Here is a 19720-nt window from a genome sequence, read left to right as displayed (position 1 = left end):
ACATTTTAGTACCTACGCTTAGTGTCCCCGAAAGTATTTATGAAATTAAAACTGGTATTTTATAAACGTTATATGCAAATGCCTATAACGTTTAGAAAATACAATTTAACATTGACAAAATTATAGGATGACAACTTACAGTATGTTGGCATTTGTCTGGTTTTGCATTATTAAATGTTCAGTTTCAATTTAAAAATAACAGCGCTTTTAGATGGAGCGGAGCGTCCGTCGTGTTTTTTCAAGATAGCCGTCGACGAACTCATCCGGACGGAGCATATGCGACCCATGTGAAATTGTTCATACCGTGCTGGCAACTGTTACTTTTGGGTCGGCATTTATATGTGTGGAAGTAATTCGCATAGGGATCTTATTAAGTCGGAGTGAGAGAAATGCGACGGTGTGCTGTTGCGGCGTTGCCGGTACGCCTTTCTCTATCAAGTAAAGTAAAATCACGATCGCAAACCGCTTATTTTTAAAATACTTTTTTTTCAAGAGATAACTAGATAAAATCATTAGACATGTTTCTGAGCATCTGCAATGGAATTATAAGGATATCGTCAGGGTGTCATTTTTTTATAACGAGAAAACCTAGTAATGGCGATAATTTAAAAACTCGCCTTTTTAACACACAGGCCATAACTCAAAAATCACTTTAGATATTGAAACTTTTTTTTTATTTTGAAGATCGGATATTTTACAATATGTTTACATAAGAAAAAATTCGATAAGGTTGTTTTTTCCATTGAAAAGTTGTAAACAATCCAGTCATTTACTTTTAGAGCCTAGCAATTTTCAGCAATCGTGTAATTTTTTTATTGATAAAGATTTTCACATACTGTTTACGAAGAAAATACAGCAGAAATATTAACAAAGTTCTTGAAAAAACTACAATCTATTATTTCTAATAGATTTCGAGATATCGATTTTTGAATTCAGAGTTCTAATAGCGCGACCACTATCGAACACCAACTCAATTCCACTTATTTTTACCAAAAATGCAAGTGTTTCTAACTTGCACTTAAAAAAATTCAAGCTATAGGGAAAATTACGACTCGTTAATAAATAAACAAATTAAGTATCACGAGACGTAATTAAATCGTGAAGCTGAACGCATGATGTACACCTTTCCCTAGAACTTTAAGTACTGACAGAGGTATTGATTGGGTCGACCGGTCAACTGCGAGAAATCTGCTTCCACGTCTCTTAGCGATGTGCACAGTTTCTCGGTTTATTTCATACGTTTGGCAACGTGTTTACTGTCCTCTCTTTGTTCAGTACATTATAAACGCATTGTACTCTTCTTACATACGGAAATCTCGACCCAAGACTAACCTTTGCCAGCACTTAGTATAAACTCATAGTATTTGCTCGAAGTCGCGGATGGTCCGTCGCGGTCGCTTCGCTCCCTCTGAAAGCGCTGTTACAACTTCGCTGGAAAATCAATAGGGGAGCCAATATTTGTATAGTTTAAAATTTGCGTGGGATTTCCTATGTTTCCAACACCGATGCACCACCCGATAGAAAAGAATTGTGTCAGATTTCTACATATTTTTCAGGTCCAACCAAACCTAGATTTTTAGTCTCGGCCGAGACCGAGACCAAGACCGAGAGAAATTTAATTCATATAATTTATTATATGAAAAAATATTTGATAATAATGTAATAAAAACGTCATTTTCATGCAGAAACTGTTTTATTGGGATTTAATACTATAAATATACTAATACTAATAAAACTACTTTTTTAGTCTATGTTATTGGCTAAAAAAATAATTTTTCAGCATTGCATCCTTTCAAATTATGCAGTGTTTCATCATATTCTTTCTAAATAGTTGTTTGCTAGAGACACTTGTTGGTGTGCTGACTAGATTTATAAGCTGCTGGTTTCAGAACTCTGTGTGGAATAATTACACACAAAAATTTTACTTCTTAGTAGGATATACGTGTAATTCATATAAAAGCACAATTCTGTTAAATTTATAAAACTTACATTAATAAAACACTAACATCTAACATTTCGTTCATTGTTTACACATTACATACGAAGGCGATTCTATTGCCGCAGCCGTCCGGGAAATCCCTTTCGTGATTCGATCAGATCATATATAAATTCTTTTTTTTTCGGTATCGGACGAGTCTTTTATTCATCCACGCATCAATATGTGGATAGATATGCTCAAAAATAAGCTAATATGACAATCGTGAGCAGTCTCGGCCGTGGCCAATAATCTCGGCTTTTTTATGCCAAGAATGAGACCGAGTTCTCGGCCTGATTATTAGCCGAAAATGACTATAACCGAGACCGAGACCGAGATCTCAGTCGAACCTTACATATTTTAGTCTCAAAACATGTTTTACTTTAAATTAATCTTGTTTCCTCACATTTTTACATTAATTTTTGTCCGAAAAATTACGTGATATTTACCGTAAACCCCTCTATCACCCCCGTAAGATTTAATATTTGCTTGACCCCATCCATCCCCCTTTGATTCCCCCACGTAACTAATGGACATTCATTTTCGTTTAAGCAAAAAGTCATAATCTTTGTGTCGAAATATCGATGTTTCGATATATCGATAGCTCTGTATGGCCCTATATTCTGCCGGAAGAAGTCAAAGAAAAATACCACCTGTGAATACCACAACAGTTTGTTGTGCGTTTGTTGTTGGATTGGCACGTCCTGCGATAGTGAAGTGTATAATATTTTGTCCAGATCGAATTCTGGACTACTCTCCAAGATGCTATCCACACATAACAACGAAAAATTCAAAGTGTTTCAACTGCGAAGCCAGCAAATTTTACTATTTTCAACAAGGTCCTGTCCCGCTCGCGGTACTGAAGTTTTCCTCAAAAACGTACCACGAAACATACCCATCACAGACATCTTATACTTCCTGGAACAGTGCGGGGAAATCTACCAGATCCGCTTGATGATGGACTTTAGTGGTAACAACAAGGACTTTTGCTACGCATCGTACACCACCAAAGACGCCGCTAAAATATCCACTCTGGTTTTAAGCGGTTTCGAGATCAAGCCTGGATTCCCAGTACATATCCAGGTAAGTATTGGAAAAACTGGAAAGTCGTTCTTTTTTCACAGAAATTTGTATGCACGCTATTTTGATATCGTCGAGTCTTTTTTATTTGTCTTTAATTATTTTATGAAATGATTAAAATCTATGGTAATTATTGGAAAAACTGGAAATCGTCTAATTTTCACGAAAATGTATACACCCTATTTTGAAGTCGTAGACTACGACTATCCAATCTAAGACCTCCAATCTATCACTACTACCACAGAATATCTAGCTACTCTAGCTATTTTGCGTAGCTAGATATTCTGTGCTACTACGAATCTGAACTTTTTTTCTGGCGATCTCTTTCCGTTTTTCAGAAAAACCAAAAATTATTTCAACATCGATTTTTTCTTAATTTCTCATATTTTTAAGGTTTTCTATCACATATTTTGTTAGATATTCAATAAACAATGATGTTTTTGCTATTTTCTGTTACCTTTTTAACCAATTCTATGCATAATAGAGGAAAATTTGCTAAAATAAATTTGCTAAACAATCTGAAAATGTTGGATTAAAGCAACGTTGCCAATTTTAGCGTGTTTTTTTTTCGCTCATTCTGGGATCACCAAACCCGGTCGCCAGAAGAACGGCTCCTTCCAATAACTGCTATTTTACCAACGAGATCTGACTATTTATAACCACGAAGTTGCACGAAAGAGTTTTGATTGCATTGGTTACAACTTCCATGAGGAGGGCGTTAATCTTTTGTTGTTATATTATATCATAAAAAGATTAACCCCCTCCGCAAAGTAGTTGAAACCAATGCAATCAAAACTCTTTCGTGCAACTTCGTGGTTATAAATAGTCTTTATATAACTTCTTTGCGGAGGGGGTTAATCTTTTTTTTTTAATATAACAAAAAAAGATTAACCCCCTCCGCATAGATGTGGAAACCAATGCAATCAAAACTCTTCCGCGTAACTTTGTGGATGTAGGTAGGTATATTTAACTATTGTCAGATCTCATAGTAGGCAATTTATTTAAAATCCCTAATCACCCGAAAAAATATAAGATATGGCAACGTTGTAAATTTACAAATTTCTAGATTAGGTCTAGAATATATTTGTCTCTCTCATTACATAGGAGAGAGAAAGAGGGATATATGAAATGTCAAACTTCCATCTGGTCTCAATTTTTTTTGTTATTTTGTTAAGAAAAGTGTTTTTCAGTAAAATTTTGGACATTTTTCTATCCTCAATCAAGTGTGGCTTTTAGATAAACTGTAATATAATGAAAATATAGTGAAATTATTACTTTATAAGAGCCGAAATAAAGAAGAATTCAATATTGAAATTATTTTCCGTTTTTCTGAAAAACGGTAAGAGATCGCCAAGAAAAAAGTTCAGATTCGTAATCTACGACCTCAAAATAGGGTGTGTATATATTGGTGTATACCAATTTTGGTAAAAATCGGACAATTTCCAGTTTTCCCAATAATTACCAAATCTATTTTTTTCTGTAATTATTTACTACATACCGAGTGTTTCAAATTTCACTCCGACTATTGGGATTGGACGAACAACACCTACAGTTGAAATACAAATGTGTCGCTCAAAACATTGAGGTGGTTTCCAAAGAAATGGGAAGGAAATATTTTATTTTGCTTTATTTTTTGGGAGTTACTAATGGAATAATTTCATATTAATATACAGGGTGGTCGGAATTGTATTCCGGAAACTTCGGCAGCATATTCTGCAAATAAAAATAAGTAAAAAAGTTCGTATAAATATATGTCCTAAAATGTTTAGTTTCGGAGATACAGGATGTAGAAATTTCATTTTATTTCGATTTTTTCCAAATAATTTCTGAAGTAACGACAATATTTTGATGAAATTTGGTGTCTGGGAGCTTTTTGACATGAGAAATTTGGGATTTTGATGTCAATATGACTCCTGTTTGTAGAGGGCGCCACCTACATATTTTTTAAGTGGTTTGAAGAGTAATTTTTATATAGCTTTTCGTCCGTACCTGTATAAAACTACTGAGTAAAAAATATACATTTACGTTTTTTACGTAAAATCAGTCTTTTGGTAAAAATCGCTACGAGTTGTGGTTCTCGAGATTATTTGGAATCGAAATTATCAATACCTATCATCGACATCTCAATTATGTGACACACTTAGTTTATCTTTATTTGATTACGGCGATGTTGTTTATGGTACATCCATAAACGCTAGATTCTCTAGAAAAATCCAAATTCTTCAAAACTCGTGTCTACGGTTTTCTTTTAACATTCCTTTTAGAGATCATATAACGCCACATCTTAAAAATTTATCTATTTTATCCATGAGTAACAGACGACAATTTCATTTAATGACATTCATTTATCGAATTTTCACTACAGAGCAGCCTCCCTATTTGTTCTCATTGTTTCACTACGTTGACCATGATCATTGCACGTCGCAAGTGCATTATTTTAAAATTCCTCAACACCGAACAGCTAACTTCCAAAAATCTTTCACTTTCATAGCGCCACATTTGTGGAATAATATTTCTAATAAATTTAAATTTCAATCCTTTACAGATTATAAATAACAAATTAAAAATAATTTACTAAATTCGTAAAAATTATAATTTTGTCGACTGATTGTTGCTGTTCCGGTTTTTACACTGTTTCGTTATGCCTCTCTGCTTTTCTCCGCTCATCCCTGATAAAATTATATTTTCGCTTTTTTTATCTAATTTTAATTTTTGTTAATTCTGTTTATTTTTATAATTTATTTCAATTTTGTTTTTGGGGTCGCACTACTCTGGCACTTTGTATCATTGTATCGGTTTTTTAATCGCGGTGCGATCCCTTTAGACACATTTATTAATAATAATATTCTGTAAAATTTAATGGGGTCTAATAAAGAAATTTGAATTTGAATTTGAATTTGACATAAATTAAACTTGTTGACTAAATAGTTATTAGTTGACTAAATATTGTTTCGGGAGAGTTGAATATCCGGGAAAGTTGAGTTATTGAATGTTGCACCCAACAACCATGTAATTACGCGCTTCTTTACGTGTTAACATTTTTCGACAATTTTATTAACATTTGAAAGTGTCACAACACAAAGCGACGCCCAGTTCTTCTTTTTCACTTAATTTTTACTACCCGAAACAGCGTTACATCACACATCCTCGCACCTGAGTGTTTTATAGTTTCAATAACTGTACTATTAAAAACTAAAACACTTAAATATTATAACAAAACCACAATCAACTGAAATGCACCAACTCATACTTAATAGTAATCGATAATGATTAAAGACTCTACAATGAATAAACATATTTTAAGTTTTTTTTCGTTCAAATTTAAAAATCTGAACTTATAACTTATAAACATACAGAATATCAATACGTAGATAGCAGCATTGCATTCTCTGCAAGCACTAGAAACAAATTTCCGGAAATGGAACAAGCCGCACTCAAAAGTTTTTCAATATTTTCTCGAAACATTTCAACATTTTTCATTCGCAAAAAAATCCTCTGGGGTCGAACTATACTAATTAGTAAATACTACTTATTTCTGGGACACTTCGTATTTTTGCAATTTTCTGCAAAACTGTAAGAGACCACCAAAGAAAACGTTCAGATTCGTAATCTACAACCTCAAAATAAGGTGTATACAATTTTTATTCAAAAAAAAAGGACGATTTCCAGTTTTTTTTCAATAATTACCCATATATATCCAGATGTCTTTCGACAATAACAAGCTGGTGATGAAGAATATTCCTTGGAAAATGACCGACGATCAGCTAATGGAAGAATTAATGCCGGTCGTGGATGACGGGCTGATGAGCATTTCCTGGCAATCGTATGACAACAAAAAGAGTTGCGTCTTGGAGTATATGAGCCACAGACACGCTCTGGAGGCGAGGAAGAAAATCTGGCCCGGGGTGATTCTGTGGAACACGAAAATCGAGGTTGATTGGGCCGACCCAGTTATAACCAGTAAGGTAATTTGGATTTTATCATTTTATTGCATCAAAATTATTTTGTATGGTGAATAATTTAGGTATTTGTTAAAAGCACTCTTGCATCTACAAAAGTATATACAGTATTGGCCATAAGTGGATGAGCTTTGTTAAAATAATGGGGTTTTCCTAATATGCTTAAAATTAAAATTTGAGCTATATTTACTTGAAGTCTAGTGTCAGTGCTATAAAAATAAATAGCATTGGTTTTTTTAAATGTGCTTTAATAAGGTAGCAAAAAATTTAAATTGAAAAAACTATTGGACAAAAGTAGATGAACAAAATATATATTTAATAAAAAAAAATCTTATGTTAACAAAAACTGAAAAATTAACTTATAATTTACTAGTACTTAGTGTAATAACCTTTATTCTTAATTACTTTCAGACATCGCTTAGGCATGGATCCCAGAAGATTTTCAATTATAGAAAAATCGATATTTTTCCAAGACTCTTCCAAAGGTGCAAATAATTCTTGCTTATTTTTGTAGAATTTGGTCCTAATGTGTTGATCCAAACTTTCCCATAAATTTTCTAATGGATTCAGGTCTGGGGATTGCGATGGCCATTTGAGAACAGTCACCATTTCATCTTCCGAAAACCTTTTAACCAATTGTGTGGCATGTTTCGGGTCGTTATCATGTTGGAAGTAGTGTACAACTGGCATTTTTTCCTCCAAATAAGGCACTAAACGGTTTTGTAAAATGTCTCTGTAGCCAAACCGATCCACTATGCCCTCAATTTTATGGAGAGGCCCTATCCCATACCCAGAAAAACACCCCCATACCATGATTGAGCCCCCACCATGTTTTACAGTGGGTCGCGTGTACTTTGGTAGCAATCGTGTGTTGGGAGGTCTTCTTACATGTTGAATTCCATCTGATGACACCAAATTAAACTTTGATTCATCACTAAAACAAACTTTTTCCATTGTGCCACAGTCCAGTTTTGATATTCCATGGCAAATGCTAATCGGGCAGTGGTTTCTTGGCGGGTCTTCGGGAAAACAACTTCTGGTCAACTAATTTACGTCGGATCGTCCTTGTACTCACTGGTGGATAGCCCATTTCTTCAAGTTTTGCTTTTATCTTCGTTGACGGCAAAAATGGATCTTGTGAAGAAATTCGTTTTATGGCTTTTATCATATTGGGACCAACTTTTTTAGGTCGTCCTGGTTTTCTTTTTATAGAGACATCTCCTCTCTCATTATATCTCTTTAAAATATAATGTACCGCTGATTTTCCAAGGCGTAATTGCTTAGCGATTTCCGATTGCTTCAAACCATCCTTAAAAGCATTCACTACTCGCAACTTAAGATCTGCAGACAAGTTAATTCCACGTGGCATGATATATCACAAGAGCTCAAATGTTTTTAAATCGCAATTGTTCATAAAAGCAGAACAAATGAAACTAACGATTTTTAAAAATATTTGGTTCATCTACTTTTGTCCAAGACAAAAAAGCAATATTTGCCAATTCTTATCTATAAATGATAAGACTAATAGAAGAATTTATATTTGTTTGTAGTATTTTGGTGAGAATGTATTAAACTTTAAACATACAAAGGTACATAAAATAATTTTGATATTTAACACCTCAAATCTGATTTTCTTCGCAATTATTGGTATTGGTTCATCTACTTTTGGCCAATACTGTAGGTAGGTGCCGAGCAGGGATATTATTTAATATATTACACAGATGCAATTAACATTTTACCAAAACAATATTTTTTTTCTTTTTTTTAGTATGCATATTTGCGATAACTTTTATTTTACATTTTCTTCAAATGAAGGAGAAGAACGCATACTCTCTAGTAATGAACTTTCAAAGTTCATCAGAAATCATCGTAGCCGGTAGTATTCCATACATTTTTCTCCTTGGAAAATAGTAGACAAGGTCAACAAAAAAGTTTATTGAGTGCCTTACAACCATATAACCAGTGTTCACTTTTATAAACACTTTCACTAAAATGACGAATGCACGTTCTTAATTTAGTATTAATATTCAAATTCACAACTTGGCACCCAAACTCGGTATAATTTTACTTTATTCGATAAAAAATGGCATTCTGAATAAAATGACATCACATATTAACTTTTGACATTTTCGCTTAAAAAAATCGTATTTTAAACTTCAATCTAGCGTGCCATGGGTGGGTTAAAAACACTAATTTTTAATCAAGGAGCTTTGGAAAAATATATTTGATCGTCTCATGTTGTATTTTTACTCATATCTCATTTTTTTCAAATGGAACAACGGTGGCTCATTGGCATGTTTGAAAAAGCATTTTTTTACGAATAATTTGGTACCACACACTTGGTATTTCGAATTTCAAATAAACCATATGCGAAAACGTCAAAAGTTGACATATGATATGCCATTCTATTCTGAGTGTGATTTTCTATCGAATAAAGCAATGACTAAATAATACAAGGACATGTCACGCCAATATATGTGCTGCAGCAGAATTTGTGACGTTAGACGCCATTTTTTTGGAAGTAACGAATGAGTCATCAGCTGGTCATCAACGACAATAATTTTAGCGATTTTTAAGTTTGCTGTGTGTAGTGAACTTTGCATAACGTTTATTACAATGGTAATTTGTTAAGCTTTCAAGTGTAAAAGGTGCAATGATAAAAAAGAGCCAGGAGTTCTTAGGGAAATAAACAGTTTTGTACCTTTTGTTAATATTTTAATACGTTTTTTTTTCATAATTAATTAGTATGATACCACCACATACACCATAGGCGTAGTCAAGACATTTATCAAAAATTTTAATCAATTATATCAATTTTATTCCGCTAATTCTAAAGACAATAAATAATTATCGACTTTTAAACTACATTCCTAATTTAACTAACAAAATATCAAATAATCTCAATAAAATAGGATGTAAAACTATTAACGTAAATAAAAGAAATTTAGGTCAAATTTTATTAAATAATAAAGACAAAACTAATGTCAAAAATAAGTCGGGTGTATATAGGGTGGATTGCAATGATTGTGATGCCGTGTACATAGGCCAAACAGGTAGAAATTTAGATATAAGGATTAAAGAACATGTAAAGTCTATTAATCATCACCAGCATAATTCTGGTCTTGCAACTCATTGTATAGTAAATAATCACAAAATTAATGAAAACTCAATTAAGTTACTACACAGAGAAACAAAAGGTAGACGCTTAAATTACATTGAACAGTTAGAAATACTAAAATCTGTTAAAAATGAAAATAATGTTAACGACCAACAAGGATTTCTAAACAAATTTTTTATTACCCCTATGGTAAACTCTCTGAACCCACCTCCATAGCAAATATATATACAGGGTCCGGCAATAGTGCGTCGGGCATCTGTAGCTCCTAGAATAAAAAACTTGAGAATTTTGTTTAAGTGCAAACCTAAAGTATGTACCAGGATGTATTTCAGGAAAATATTGTAACTTCTATAGGGTGGCTCAAAAAAGTGTGAGTGGACCTGGATGATTTTTTTAAATGGAACACCCTGTATATTATTGCATTTTTGGCTTCCTTTCAGATCACTTTACATGACCCTAAGATGTAAATAAATATATTTCGATAGTTTCAGAGATATTAAAAAATAAACCAAAATATATATTTTTCAGCCCTTCTTAAAAAAACTATTAAAAATACAAGAACTGTTCTGAAATCAAAACTATGTTAGGTATTTACTTTAGATAGTCTGTTCTTACTTTGCTATAAATATGGTAATCGTAAATCATACAGGATGTTCAATATTCTATGCCAAACTTTCTAAAATATAAAATATTTTTTCTTTGTTATTTTAAATGGAACACCCTGTATATTATTTTTTTATTAGATGGAAAGTTAAAAAATGAACATTTTTTGTATTTAGAGTATTTCAAAATTTTTAACGGTTTCGCAGATACGCGCAGTTTTATTTCATATGGCGCTTTCAATGGCAAAATACGAGAGAAAAATCATTGGGTGGCTTTGATAAAAATTTACTGCAGAAAATGCCATATGAAATATTAACCCGCAAATATCTGCGAAACCGTTAAAAATTTTGAAATACTCTAAATACAAAAAATGTTCATTTTTTAATTCTCCGTCTATTGAAAATATAATATACAGGGTGTTCCCTTTAAAAAAACAAAGAAAAATTATTTTATATTTTAGAAAGTTTGGCGTAGAATTTTGAACATCCTGTATAATTTACGATTTTCATATTTATAGCAAAGTAAGTACAGACCATCTAAAGTAAATCCCTAATATAGTTTTGATTTCAGAACAGTTCTTGTATTTTTAATAATTTTTTTAAGAACTTTTTAAGAAGGGCTGAAAAATATATATTTTTGATTTATTTTTTAATATCTCTGAAACTATCGAAATATATTTATTCATATCTTAGGGTTATCTAAAGTGATCTGAAAGGAAGCCAAAAATGCAATAATATACAGGGTGTTCCATTTAAAAAAAAATCAGCAAGGTCCACTCACACTTTTTTGAGCCACCCTATAGAAGTTAAAATATTTTCCTGAAATACATCCTGGTACATACTTTAGGTTTGCACTTAAACAAAATACTCAAGTTTTATATTCTAAGAGCTACAGATGCCCGACGCACTATTGCCGGACCCTGTATAGTTACAGTGTATAGTTAGACGATTAGTTCTTAAAAACCTCTTGAAAAAGGCCTAACAAGCCGAAACATATATATGTAGAGTTAAAGTTACTCTTATTAAAAGTTTTTTGATACATCTAAAAGCGTGTTTTATTAAAATACTAATATTTATCAAAAATATAAATATCGCTTCAAGCGGCTATGTTAAGAAAAATATGTGCCACGGCACTGTTTGGGAGTATGGTAACAGTTTTTTTTTTCAATATCAAGGGGCCGTTCTCTGCCGGAAACACTGTGCACGTGGTAACAGTTTGGTCTCGGGTGTTATTTGTCCTTGTATTCTTTAGTCACTGGAATAAAGTAAAACAATACCGAGGGTATCATTTAAAAATCAAAAGTTGTAGTAATTTCCGTTCAAACAGCAAGTGAAAAATAATTGAATACGTCAATCAATCCTGATTTATGTCATATACTAACATACCAAATCTCGTTTTTATTTGAAAAAATAAAAAAGTTATAGGGGGTGAGTCACTTTTGAGACGCACCCGGTATAGTTATATCCTATATTAAAAATTAAATAGGTACCAGATACTAAAAATTAAATACATACCAACCAAAATAGATACCAGTAGACAATAACGTCTAAAATCATTGTATTGAACATACATAGGTGATTATTTACTATTGTTTTAGGGTAAATCCATTGTTTTTAAGAATTTACCTTCAAGCACCACACGATTGGCAATTTGTGAGAACCTAAAAGAGATTATCGACATAAACACTGTTCTGCAGATTCAGATTAAATATGGAAATGGTTACATTACATTTGTGTCTGAAGAGACCAGACAAGCAGCAATTCGAACATTTCAAGGTAACTATAAAAAACGTAAATAATAATTATAGATATCAGTAGCTCCAATAAGCGTTATCCACTGTCTACGTTTACGTTATTTTAGTATACAGGGTGATCCGAATTGTGATCCGTCATGTTTTCAAATGCTTCGTCTCGAAGATACAGGGTGTAGAATTTTCATTTTTATGTCGTTTTTTTCATCATATTATTTCTGTTAATTCAGAAATATCGTTATTTGGATGAAAATCAGTGTCTGAGTGTAATGTAAGTGTGTGTAATGTAACATCGAGTGTAACACCCTGTATGTCTTCGATCGTATCGTCTACCTATTTAATTTTTCTTGACAATCGATATTTTTTATTAAGAATTTTTGGCATTTGATATTTTTACATATTTTTATAATTAATTTTGCATTGTTCAGTTTGTATTACAACATACCTTATTTTGATTATAACAATTTAACTGATTGCATTATATAGGGTCGTCCGAACTGTATTCCAGAAACTTCGGCAGCATATTCTGCCGATAAAAATAACTAAATAGTTCGTATAAATGTATTGTTACGTTTTTCGTCGGTTCCGTGTGGATAGAAAGTCACAATTTATTTAAACACTATTTATTTAACACTAATTAACAAAAACAATAACAATTAAAAGACTTTTTACAAACGATTTATAACTAATAATTTATTTTGAATTTTAGCGCGTCAACTGTACTTGTCTATTTATAACTGCCCTCTCTAGGCCACAGCCGCCGGCTTTTATACCTACAGCTAAAGGTTACTAGAATAGTCCATAGATCGTTAGGTGCATAGAGAAGGTTTCGAATGTTCTCGTATGTACTACTCCATTCCAGTGGGACTCGATACTTCTCGAATCTTCGAATGAATCATTACGGTGTCTATGCGATGTTAAGCTCATCCGAGGGCGGGCCATATTGTTAGGTTAGGTCGAGTCCACACCGGTCCGCAACAGTATGTTCTAAAATGCTTAGTTTCAGAGATACAGGATGTAGATGTTTTTTCCAAATAATTTATGAAGTAACGTCAATATTTGAATGAAAATTAGTGTCTGTGAGTTTTTTGACATGAGAAATTTGATTTTGATATCAATATGACTCCTACTAGTAGACGGCGCTACCTACAATTTTTTAACTGGTTTGAAGAGTAATAACTTTTCGTCCGTACCTGTATAAAACTACTGAGTTAAAAAATATAAATTCACGATGTTTTTTGCGTAAAAAAGGTTTTTTGGTATAGTCTATAAAATGAATAACTTTGAATTTTGACCGTTATTTTTTACCAACATTGCAAATATAAAATCCCTCTGTCAAAAAAGTTACTGATATTCTTTAAATTGAATGCCTGAACGAATCAGATAGGTAACTCTTTTTACTTTTGTGAAATAGAAAAGGAAAATAATAAAACAAGCGACAGTTCTTCCTTTTCTTGCCAAAATCAACACAAAATGTAATAATTGTCAAAAGTAAAATGTCATCAGCTTTCGACATTTCTAAATATCAGACCAATGCCGTCTCTAATAGAACAGCTTTGGAGCGAGATTTATGACGTCACGCTAGTTAGATACTACGGATTAATAAATATGTTGTAGAATACATGGAAAACATAATTATTCCTCGTATTTTTGGTTTGTATTTTAAAAATGATATAGTTTACATGAAATATACATAATATACAGTTAATAAATACAATATATATATACGATCTAATTTAACAAAAAACATTCATCACTAATAGTGATGTATTATTATTTGCATTCACAAAATTTATATGTATATTTTGCAAGTATTAATGTTTGAAAAATTATATTTGCAAATAATACAATATCATAAAAAAGGCGTCAGCGATGGCTATGAAATAAAGATCGCTGTCATTTTATATGTAAAATTATTCTAAAATATTTGATTTTTTTGGGATTTATGTTAGGGAAAAACGCTAATTAAGTTTTTATTTGCGTTTTCATTATATTTTTTGGTTTAAAAAAACGTTTCGGCTAACATTATAGCCTTCATCAGTGTTGTGTCATATGAAAAAAATTGTGTCAAATATAATCCAAAAAATTACATATAAAATATTCACAATCTAACCTAACACCACATAATATTTACTGCAATTAATAAATTAATATAAACTTGTCAAAAGATGACCACATATTTTTTAAAATTATTATTCTTCACACTAAAACTATCTACATTGACTATGGAGTACGATTTCAGCCATAATCAATGTAACCAAAAATACGAGGATTAATTATATTTTCCATGTATTCTACAACATATTTATTAATCCGTAGTATCTAACTAGCGTGACGTCATAAATCTCGCTCCGAGGCTGTTCTATTAGAGACGGCATTGCGTCAGCATGGCCGCCAGTTGCTAACCTCTTAGACAAGGAAAGAGAGGGGACGGCTAACACGCATATTCTCCCGTGATCGGTTAGTGAGGCCAAAATTCGATCGGCGGCCATACTTTGGTGACAAGATTTCGAGGTGACACCGAGAGAATTTTTATGTTTTTTGTGACAACTGTTTTGTTTTAAATTTGTAAACTGTATTGTTTAGTATGGTGAGATGTTCAGCGTATGGCTGCAAAGGCCGAAACGAGAAAAAAGTGGCTGGAATTACATTTCACAGGTAAAAATCGATACACAACTTTTGTTATGTGGTCATAAAATGTACATTTTTTCATTATAGCAGTAAAAATATGTAAAATGCTTTTAATATGTTTTGTACCACATCCAAACCAAACTATTTTTAATAATTCCAAGTAATATTTTCAATATCCTTTATTATAATTAATGTTTGAAACTATAAATAATGCTACTCAGCATGGATTTCTCCAGTGGCGTAGGGAATTATAATCAGAGAAATACAATTTCTGCAATAAACTTTTTTTTATATATTTTACATGTAAAAAAATGTATAAAGTATTGTTATCAAATATGTAAAATAATTGTAAACTATAAAAAAAATTAAAAATTCTAGTGATAAAAAATCTATATGTATAGTTGTTATATAAAACTTAAATTTACCTGCCAAGATTTGCTCGGGGTGGACAAACTTGTGGTGGGCTTCTTGTTCCTACATATATTTTTATAAATATTCTTTCAAAAAATTTGCTAATTTAGGTGTATAATAATAGTCTCAGTGAGTAATTAATAAAAATTTAAAAATAAATAAAATAACACAAAGCTTCTAGAATTGTTTATTTTTTGTGGAAAATTAGGATATTCTTATGATTGAAGGTAACAAATATTAAAAATTACATTATTTATTGAATCCGTACGCAAGTGTGAAGGGGAATGGCTAGATTCATTATTATACCCTATGGTCGAAAAGAAAACGATGTCTAGTTGGCTTGTAAATGACGATCGACGACATTCCCTATATAATTTTACATATAAAATGACAGCGATCTTCATTTCATAGCTATCGCTGACGCCGTCCTTTTTCGATGTCGTTTTGTATAGTTTTTATGTCATTTTATATGCATAATTATATGGGGAATATCATCGATCGTAATTTACAATCCAACTGGACGTCGTTTTTTTCTCGATTATACAGTATAATAATGAATCTAGTCAATTCCCTTCACACTTGCTTACGGATTCAATGAATAATGTAATTTTTAATATTCATTTGTGAAATTGTCATTTCCAAACAAACAAGACCCCGTTTTTTTCGATCATACAGTATATATGTATATACACGTTTAAAACATATGTTATTACATTATTTTTTATTATTCACGCGTTAATAAGTTTTATTATACACACGTTATTATACATTATACACACGTTATTATACATTATACACACGTTAATAAATAAATAATTGTCTTGATAATCAGTCCCTTGTGACTGTTAAATAAATTTTGCATTATCGACTTAGATATTCTATTATTATAAAGGTGAGACTATAAAATACAAAATTGTATAAACATTACTCAAAAATGAACGATATATTAGTTAACGTTTTAATAAATATTTTGTACCGTCTAGGTACAAGCTAATTCCTGATGCTACGCCATTGGAGAATTTCGCGTGGTGACAACTTGCCTCACTTTCAGCTGCCGTGTTACCTGTCCCCTCTCTTTCCTTCTCTAAGGCTAACCTAATAAAATTAACACTAGAAAAGCCCGCGGGAACTGTCAAATTCAAAGTTATTCGTTTCACAGACTATAGAAATCGCTATGAGTAATGGTTCTCGAGATTTTTGGAATCGCAATTATCAAAACCTATCATTATTGACATAAATTAAACATGTTGACTGGAAATCATAAATTTGAAATGTTTTTCTGTCAAAAGTTTTATGATTTTTTCGCAGAAAAAAAAAATTAATTTAAAAAAATATAACTTTCCCAAATTTATTATTTCAGTCAAATAACTATCTACTCAACGTGTCTCTTTTTTGTCATAATGACACCAACATGTATTGACTATTTCTATTCTAAATATCTTGAGAACGGTTGTTCGTAGCGATTTTACAAGGATATTTTTTTACATAAAAAGTCACGGAAATGTATATTTTTTCACTAAGTAGTGGTGTCACAAATAGGGGTCATATTGCTATCAAAATCAAATTTATCATGTCAAAAAACTCCCAGACACCACACCAGTCAAATATTGACGTTACTTCAGAAATTATTTGGAAAAAATCGAAATAAAAATGAAATTTCTACACCCTGTATCTCCGAAACTAAGCATTTTAGGACATACATATACGAACTTTTTTACTTAATTTTATCTGCAGAATATGCTGCCGGAATACAGTTTAGACCACCCTGTATATTATTATGTATTTACTCCCCCGAACTTTTTTTTTACATCTGCCACCTGACATCTTCACTGATAGATACTTTATTTCTTAATAAACAGTCTATATTTGCTTTTCACAATCAGTTAGCCAATTCTCTCTTTATCTCTAATGATTAAATTTTTTGTTTTGCAAGTTTGATTTGTGTAATAATATACCTATCACGGATGTGGACCATTTTTAATATTTTTATACATGGGATCTGTACAGGCTGGTACAGGGTAATGATAATTTGAAATTCTGATAGATAAACTTGCATCATTAGATGGTGGTCAATAATTGCCTGTCATAAAAACCCCTACTTATTCGATTCTAATAGTTAAAAAAATGAAATTTTCGTGATTTATAATAAAATAACTAAAGTAACATTACTCCTCTGTGATTTTGTACTAATTGTACTTTCCCTATTTTACTAGTATTTTTTATTTTACAGAAAAACCACTCCTAGGGCGCAAAGGAGTATTTGTAGAGAAGAAATTAGAATAATTAAAAATGTATTAAACTTTTTTGTTAAAATTACCAAGTAATAAATATCTTTCATCATACTTATATAAGGTTTTATTTCACACCTGGTAATCCTTAAGAGGTAGGAATATTATTGCACAATATACAGGGTGGTCCGAATTGTATTCGAGAAACTTCGGCAGCAAATTCTGCAGATAAAAATAAATAAAAAAGTTTGTATAAACGTGTGTCCTAAAATGCTTCGTTTCGGATATACAGGGCGTAGAAGTTTCATTTTTATTTCGATTTTTCTCAAAATAATTTCTGAATTACCTAATTATTGGATGAAAACTGGGTGTTTTTTGTCATGAGAAATTCGATTTCCATTCTAGTATGACTCTTACCTGTAGAGGACGCTACCTACATATTTTTTCATAGTGTTTTCATTCGTGTTTTGAAGAGTAATAACTTTTCGTCCGTACCTGAGTTAACAGTACTAAATGAAAAAATCAGTGGCGGCTCGTGAGTATATAGGAAGGTGAGGCTACATGAGGTTAATAATTTTGTTTAAACACGAATAAATTTTCTCACCTATGAAGTGTTATTCTGCGACGCGTTATCCTTTTTTTTAAATGGTACGAAACCTATTAAGGTGCGTATTCATTATCCGCACGAACGAACGAACGAATGTTCGCTAGTGGTATGGACGGGGACCGCACGAGAAGACCGGAGGCATTTGTTGGCGAACGCCTTTGATGTACCGACTCGAAATGGATGGTCGAGCGAACGAACGAACGAACGGCCGCATGCGTTCGGTCCCCGTCTAAATATACCGCACTTTCATTCGTTCGTTCGTTCGTTCGTTCGGATAATGAATACGCACCTTTACGATTAAAACCAAGATATTTGAAAAACCTATTGTCTACCTTGCCCCTTATCATTATTGCTATATTTACCAATGACATCGAAATAAATTTATTAATAAATAATATTTTCTTGCCTTTAGCTGTGTATTTTTTCTAATTTCGAAAAATCGAAAGTAGAGAAAAAAAATAAAATATGAAAAGAAAATTGTTTTGCTTGTCGTAAATGGGGAACCAAGCCCCACTCCCACAACCAGTTTCTGGGCCTACCCTTCATCAATGTGGAAAGCTGTAAGAATTTTGTTCATTTCATATATATTTGAGCGGGCACGCTCTTTACCATCTTCTGACGAGAGACGGGAGATGCACTAATATCTCACCGACACTTTACGACATCGTCTGTTGATATTGAAAAAGTTTTGCTTGCCGTATCGGTGAGAACCAGCCCCTGGACAGCCCACCTGATGAAGGGTAGACCCAGAAACCGGTTGTGGGAGTGGAGCTTGGTTCTCCCCTTTACGACAAGCAAAACAATTTTCTTTTTACTTTTTATTTTGTTTTCTCTACTTTCGATTTTTCGAAATTAGATAAAATACACAGCTAAAGGCAAGAAAATATTTATTAATATACACTAAAGCTGTGTATTTTGTTCATTTCAAATAAATTTATTTAGAGGTCATTGATATTTACTATAAACTAACTAAATATTTTTGAATATTATTTTTATTCTTTTATTCTTTGACATTGTAAACATTTATAAATGTTTATTTTAAATAATAACACTGACAATGTTATTTGTATAATGTTTTGTATTCTCTTTTGTTTGTTTGTTTGTTTAGTTTACCTTTGTCTACAAATTGTAAATTTTTTTGACAATAAAGGCATTTACTTATTTATAAATATTGCGGGAATTTTTGAGACGCGCTTTAGAGACGGTATTTATACGAATTTTTTTACTAATTTTTAGCTGTAGAATATGCTGCCGTAGTTAACAACTCCGTCCACCCTCTATATAATAGTAAAAAGTCTCAGCTAGAATGAAAATAACATAATATATAAAACTCATTAATTTTATATGTTGTAACAATA

The 19720-nt window shown here is 31.9% G+C and overlaps 1 protein-coding gene across 1 annotated transcript; it reads left to right on the top strand.

Annotated features, from left to right (window-relative positions):
- Positions 1-2644: 2644 nt before the first annotated feature.
- On the top strand, positions 2645-17863 carry LOC115884146 (probable RNA-binding protein 46). Its single transcript, XM_030902655.1, has 4 exons — positions 2645-3058; positions 6757-7020; positions 12333-12510; positions 17758-17863. The coding sequence occupies exons 1-4, from the start codon at positions 2738-2740 to the stop codon at positions 17808-17810; spliced, it is 816 nt and encodes a 271-aa protein (XP_030758515.1). The 5' UTR covers positions 2645-2737; the 3' UTR covers positions 17811-17863.
- The last annotated feature ends 1857 nt before the right edge of the window (positions 17864-19720 follow it).

This window comes from Sitophilus oryzae, unplaced genomic scaffold (assembly GCF_002938485.1).
Source record: "Sitophilus oryzae breed Bouriz unplaced genomic scaffold, Soryzae_2.0 scaffold_2017_pilon_pilon, whole genome shotgun sequence".
In the NCBI taxonomy this organism is placed as follows: domain Eukaryota; kingdom Metazoa; phylum Arthropoda; class Insecta; order Coleoptera; family Curculionidae; genus Sitophilus; species Sitophilus oryzae.
The sequence above is the reverse complement of the archived record's forward strand: the minus strand, read 5'-3'. Positions and strand labels throughout refer to the sequence as shown.

What these genes read in the sequence shown, in the direction of transcription:
- LOC115884146 (XM_030902655.1), top strand. Translation starts at nt 2,738, where the DNA reads ATGCTATCCACACATAACAACGAAAAATTCAAAGTGTTTCAACTGCGA. An exon ending in GATTCCCAGTACATATCCAG is followed by an intron (nt 3,059 to 6,756) that starts GTAAGTATTGGA and finishes ATATATATCCAG; the next exon opens with ATGTCTTTCGACAATAACAA. An exon ending in AGCAATTCGAACATTTCAAG is followed by an intron (nt 12,511 to 17,757) that starts GTAACTATAAAA and finishes TTTATTTTACAG; the next exon opens with AAAAACCACTCCTAGGGCGC.